At 50.6% G+C, this 6,450-nt stretch overlaps 1 protein-coding gene across 1 annotated transcript in view; it reads left to right on the top strand.

Moving 5' to 3' along the window:
* Positions 1-6: 6 nt before the first annotated feature.
* The window catches only part of LOC117941424 (rho GTPase-activating protein SYDE1), an 8,406-nt gene continuing 1,962 nt past the window's right edge, over positions 7-6,450 (top strand). Inside the window, exons 1-12 of the mRNA XM_034866448.1 lie at positions 7-220; positions 419-821; positions 1,613-1,951; positions 2,080-2,275; positions 2,428-2,618; positions 3,059-3,166; positions 3,267-3,355; positions 3,573-3,710; positions 4,058-4,184; positions 4,629-4,810; positions 4,944-5,196; positions 5,463-5,759. Coding sequence (XP_034722339.1) covers positions 116-220; positions 419-821; positions 1,613-1,951; positions 2,080-2,275; positions 2,428-2,618; positions 3,059-3,166; positions 3,267-3,355; positions 3,573-3,710; positions 4,058-4,184; positions 4,629-4,810; positions 4,944-5,196; positions 5,463-5,759 — 2,428 coding nt within the window. The 5' untranslated portion in view covers positions 7-115. The remainder of the gene's footprint in view (positions 221-418; positions 822-1,612; positions 1,952-2,079; positions 2,276-2,427; positions 2,619-3,058; positions 3,167-3,266; positions 3,356-3,572; positions 3,711-4,057; positions 4,185-4,628; positions 4,811-4,943; positions 5,197-5,462; positions 5,760-6,450) is intronic.

Below are 6,450 nucleotides of genomic sequence, written 5' to 3' on the forward strand. Positions count from 1 at the left end.
CCCCCCCCTCCCCCTGGCGGACCCCGCTGACCCCCCCTCGCCTCCCCAGAACTGGATCACTGTTGCTAAGAAACAGTCGTGGGCGTGTCAGGGCTCTGTGGCTCCACCCCCCTCCATGCAGCCAAGTCCCGCCCACCATAACCCTGACTGGGAAAGTCCACCGGGGACATCCCAGGATACATGTGGGCAGGCCTGCAGTCAGAGGCTAGCAAAGGAGAAGGTAGGTTAGACCACGAGACTGGATCAGTCCAGTCCTCCCTAAGACCACCAGACTGGATCAGTCCAGTTCTCAATAAGACCACGAGACTGGTTCCAAAACGTTGTAAACCTGTTTTTAACTTAAAGCACGTTAAATTGTTCTTGTGTTTTGATTTTTCTTTCTATTTCTTTGACATCCCATTTCTTGTTCTCCCCCCAGACGGAGCCGTGTGGCGTGGGTCTGGGGGTCAGTCCCGTCCCTCTCACCCCAGGCCTGCAGGACCCCCCCCAGGATGTCCTTGGCCCCCCAGTTAGCAACAAGTTCTCTGGCCAGCGAATGTACCTGCAGAGCCTGGACCGCAGCAGCCGGGCCTGGGTGCTGTCCTCAGGAAAGACCCAGGCTTCAGACGAGGCTTCCAGGCTGCAGCCGGAGCCCAGCAGCAACATCTGGTACAACCCCATCCCCGAGGAGGAGGACGCCGCTGGGCCGCGGGATCTCTGGAGGAGACAGGGGGACGCGGGGGGGAGGGGAGGTCAAGAGAATCTGAGCAGGGACGGCCCACTAGAGGGCGCCAGCCCCAGTGTTAACCACCAGGCTGATGACATCACAACAGAAAACACAGGTAAGGAGAATACTCCTAGTTCCCAATCCCAGGAATAGTTTCTTATCCCAGGAATAGTTCCACAGGAATAGTTCCCTATCCCAGGAATAGTTCCCTATCCCAGGAATAGTTCCCTATCGCAGGAATAATTCCACAGGAATAGTTCCCTATTGCAGGAATATTTCCACAGGAATAGTTCCACAGGAAAATATGCCTATCCAAGGAATAGTTCCACAGGAATAGTTCCACAGGAATAGTTCCACAGGAATTGTTCCACAGGAATAGTTCCACAGGAATAGTTCCCTATCCTAGGAATAGTTTCTTATCCCAGGAATAGTTTGTCATCCCAGGAATAGTTCCCCAGCAATAATTCCCTATCCCAGTAATAGTTCCCTATCCCAGGAATAGTTTCTCATCCCAGGAATAGTTCCCCAGCAATAGTTCCCTATCCCAGGAATAGTACCCTATCCCAGGATTAGTTCCCTATCCCAGGAAATGATCCCCAGGAATAGTTCACAATCCCAGGAATAGTTCCCTATATAGTGTGTTTCCCATGTTGTAGAGGTGTTTGAATTCTCTGCAGATAGTTTCATTCACTTTGCAGTCTACTATAAAATTCCCACACTGCACTGCTATTTTAAGCGTACATACTCCGTATCCCACAATGCAACATGGTTGAGTTTTACCAACACTGAAAAGGAAAAATGGAGCGGGATTTATTTTCTAAAGAGTATGAATGTAACATGTATAATATGCAACTTTTACTGTTGTCCTGAATGCTCGGTGTTTTGTTCCCTGTCTTGGTCCCCCAGACCCCGCCCCCTCCAACTCTAGCCCCACCTCCCAGAAGAAGGGGGGGGGGGGCGGATCCAGCAGCGTGATTGACAGGCTGCGGTCTCCAGGTACGGTGAGGAAACTCTCCCTGAAGATGAAGAAACTTCCTGAGCTGCGACGCAAACTCAGCCTTCGCTCCTCGTCTCGAGCCTGCCGCCAGGAGGCCGACAGCCGGGGGGGCGGCGACGAGCCAGCCAATAAAAACGCATTGTCATCGTCGGCCAATCAGAATGTGATCAGCAGGTATCACCTGGACAGCTCAGCCCTCCCGGCCAGATCACTGAGGCGCTCGTCCAGAGGACGGTCGGCCAAAGGAGGTCAAGTTTCAGCCTGTTCTCATCAATATATATATATATATATGATAGATCTGCAACATCTGTCCACACTTCGGCCTGCTTTCATTAACTCACTTCTGCAGCTGCAAATATGAACTTTTTTCTTTCAGGTCATCTGAGCGATGGGGACTCCCCCGAGCTGTTGCCACGGCAACAGCCCCCCCCCATCCCCTCCTCCCAGGTAAAGGTGTGCGACGTGAGTCTATTCCGCGTGTACGTGGGATCCGACCCCCCGAGGTGCAGCCAGCGGGTGACGGGGCTGCTGACAGTGCATCTGCTGCGCCTGGACCAGATCAAGACCAGCAGGTAGGGGGGGTGTTCCCATTCACTTCCATACAGACAGGGTTAGATATCTATCTCCATGGCAACGTCAGTGGCCTGGAGCCACAGCAACGGGGTGGCTATTTTTCTGCTGCTGTGTGTCAGGACAGATCAAAGGTATCTCTGCTCATCCTCAGGTCCGAGGACAGTAAGGACGTCTTCCTCGCCATCCAGATTGACGGCGTGACCAGGGCCAGGACGTCGCTGCTGACGCTGCGAGGCTCCTCCCACCCATTGGACCACGCCTTCCACCTGCAGCTAGAGCGAGCCCGCCAGCTACGCATCGTGGTGCTGACCCCAGGTAACCCTGATAACCATGGTAACCCTGGTAAGATGGAGTAATCCTGATTTTAGACCAAACTCAAAGCTGAAATGTGTTCAGTCTGACACCTAATTTATATCAACTGTGGAAGGCTCCTGAACCGGGGCGGCGTCACGTGTGGATTTCCACTGCAACAACTCAAAATCACCGCCCCTTGTGTTGTCTTTTGGGTCCCTCCTGTATTCAATCATGTCTTTCTGCTACCGTGAACTCGTCCTCCGGGGTCCCTTGGACCCGTCCCACACTCAAATGTGAATGCCTGGTGCCTGGTAAGGGTTAGGTTCTGTTTATGTTTATAGAAACTACATCCTGTTGTATCACGCGATCACACGTGAACTCGTGAGATCTCGGCGGTCCTCGAGACTTCAGCTGTCAGTCATGGCTGCAATAAACCCGGACCTGGTTGGTGTTGACGGAAGTTTTCATGCTGGATTGTGTCTCTGCAGCCAATCCAGCGGCGGCAGTGGGCAGGGCTAAAGGGACGGATCAGACAGGTCCAATCAGAAACAGAGTCTGCGGCCTCGGGGGCGTCTCCATTCCCCCGCTCTTTAAAGGTTCTCTACCAATTCATCTTTACTGCTTCAATAAATAATAGAGACATATCAAATGGGTGGGGTTCTGCTGAGATATGAAGGACTGTGTTGTGTCCCTCAGGGAGTCGCAGTCAGCAGCTCTGTGTGAAGCTGGAGCCCAGAGGACTTCTTTACGTCAAACTCTCCCTGCAGGAAAAATGGGACACACAGGTACACAGTGGGACACACAGTAGTACACACAGGGACACACAGGGACACAGTAGGACACACAGGGACACCATGGGACACAAAGGGAAACATGGGGACATACGGTAAACAGTGGGACACAGTGGGACACACAGAGACACAGTGGGACACAGTGGGACACAGCAGCCCAGCAGTGACTCAGCATGTTTCATTGTCTAATAGCTGAACTTTGTCCCCACAGCCCAGCAGTGACTCAGCACTTCCTGCCAGCGTGTTCGGGGTGGAGCTGCACCACCTGGTGGAGAAAGAAGGATCTGCGTCACCAATCCCTCTGCTCATCCAGAAATGTGTTGCAGAGATAGAGCGACGGGGACTCAAGGTACCTCCACACTTCTATGTTCTTCTTTTCTAACTTCTTCTTTCCTAACTTCTTCTTTACTAACTTCTTCTTTACTAACCTCTTTGTTATTGTAATGAAGACAAAGACCATCCGAGTTTTACAGTGAAGACATTTTTGCTGATTCTAGCTGACCGATCAGGACGTCCTTAATTTCTGTCTGTCTCTCTAACCTGTCTGTCTTTCTTTCTGTCTCTCTGACCTGTCTCTGTCTCTAACCTGTCTGTGTGTCTGTCTGCCTGTCTGTCTCTCAGACCTGTCTCTCTCTCTAACCTGTCTGTCTTTCTGTCTGTCTGTCTCTCTAACTTGTCTGCCTGTCTGTGTGTCAGGTGGTGGGACTGTACAGACTGTGTGGTTCTGCGGCGGTGAAGAAGGAGCTCCGTGATTGGTTTGAGAGAAACAGTTCAGCTGTTTGTCTCAGCGAGGATCTGTACCCGGACATCAACGTCATCACAGGTCAGTGAACGCACCGCAGGGGGCATCTAGCTGTAGACACTGCAGGGTGGCATGTACCTCTGGACACCCCCGGGGGGTATGTACCTCTGGACACCGCCGGGGGGCATCTACCTGTAGACATCCTCGGGGGGAATGTATCTGTAGACACCACCGGGGGACATGTTCCTGTAAACATTCTCTGGGGACATGTACCAGTAGACAACCTCGGGGGGCATGTACCAGTAGACAACCTCGGGGGGCATGTACCTGTAGACAACCTCGGGGGACATGTACCTGTAGACAACCTCGGGGGACATGTTCCTGTAGACACCGCCTGGGGGCATGTACCTCCCCTGGTTCCTCCTTGCTGGTCGGGACCCATAGATGTGGTTCCTCCTCGCTGGCAGGGACCCATAGACCTGGTTTCTGGCTAACCGGTTCTTGTCCTTCTCTGTGTTTCCTCAGGGATACTGAAGGACTACCTGCGGGAGCTGCCCTCTCCGCTCATCACCAGGACTCTGTACCAGGTGGTCAGGGATGCCATGATGCTGAGACCCCCCCCTGTCCAACCTGGGACCCCAGATCATGATCCCCAGCTGGCCCAGAGCACCGTGGAGCTGCTGTCCTGTCTGCCGCCTGCAGAGAGGGTAACACAGAGTTGCTGTGGATTTATCTGATCTAAAGTATATATGTATAAATACTATATGTGTGTATGTACATATATATATATATATATATATATATATATATATATCAGATGATGTGTTTGTGTGTGTCCAGGCCACGTTGTCCCTGTTGCTGGACCACCTGAGCCTGGTGGCGTCCCTCAGCCCGTCCAACAGGATGAACCACCAGAACCTGGCGGTGTGCTTTGGCCCGGTGCTGCTCACGCCGACCCAGGACGCCTGGAGGGCGGGCGGGGGGGGCAGGGGAGGACGAGGGGAGGGGAAGGGTCCTGGGGAAGAGATAGCCAGTGCAGTAGATTTCAAACTACACATCGAGGCGCTTCACTACCTGCTGCAGCTGTGGCCAGGTGAGGGTTAAATTATTATTATTATTATTATTATTATTATTATTATTATTATTATTATTATTATTATTATTATTATTGTTGTTACTATTATTGTTATAATTATTATTATTATTATTGTTATTATTATTGTCACATTATTGTCATAAAAATGTCAACATTTTGTTATTGTTTGTCTTCACTTTTCGTCTTTTTTAGGCGTTTTTAGTTATTTTTGTAAATTTCTATATCATATGTATCATATATAATATATATATATTGTTCTTCAGTGCCGAGCTATCGCGTCCCAGTAGACGACCCCATTGACGTGTCCCTGCCTCCTCCCCCCGCTCTTACCCATAACCCCCTGGGCCTGCAGCAGAGGCCTCCTGCCCTGCGATTGGCTCTGCCCCTGAGCCCTGAGGGGGGGGTAGTGGTGTCCCGTCGGGGCCGAGGGGGTCTGGCCCGGCTGGAGAGTCCGCCCCCGATCAACCGGTACGCGGGGGACTGGAGCGTGTGTGGGCGGGATCTCCTGTCCAGACAGGAAGCTGATTACGATGAGGTGGCAGGAAGTGACAGTGACGCAGGTAAAAATACAGGTAACATGCTAACTGTCACGGCCAATGGGAGGAGAGGGCAGATCTTAACGGTTTGCGACATAACTGTTGTACTGAAATTAGTGTAATCCATGACATAATAAAGTTTCTCATTACAACAATGACAGAAGATGGAAATCATGTCAGAAATGTTGTAGCTATCGATGGTTGATTGATGCTAACGTTAGCTATCGATGGTTGATTGATGCTAACGTTAGCTATCGATGGTTGATTAATGCTAACGTTAGCTATCGATGGTTGATTGATGCTAACGTTAGCTATCGATGGTTTATTGATGCTAACGTTAGCAATCGATGGTTGATTGATGCTTACGTTAGCTATCGATGGTTGATTGATGCTAACGTTAGCTATCGATGGTTGATTGATGCTAACGTTAGCTCAATACACCATTCAGCTGACATGTTAGTAGTAGCAGTAGTGCTTTCAGAGCTGCATGTACAGGCGGTCCTCAGGTAAAGCAGGTCTAGACCTCTCTATAATTTACAGATAGAGCAGGTCTAGACCTCTCTATAATTTACAGATAGGAGCAGGTGTAGACCTCTCTATAATTTACAGATAGAGCAGGTCTAGACCACTCTATAATTTACAGATAGGAGCAGGTGTAGACCTCTCTATAATTTACAGATAGAGCAGGTCTAGACCTCTCTATAATTTACAGATA

The sequence above is a fragment of the Etheostoma cragini genome, unplaced genomic scaffold, assembly GCF_013103735.1.
Source record: "Etheostoma cragini isolate CJK2018 unplaced genomic scaffold, CSU_Ecrag_1.0 ScbMSFa_720, whole genome shotgun sequence".
NCBI lineage: Eukaryota > Metazoa > Chordata > Actinopteri > Perciformes > Percidae > Etheostoma > Etheostoma cragini.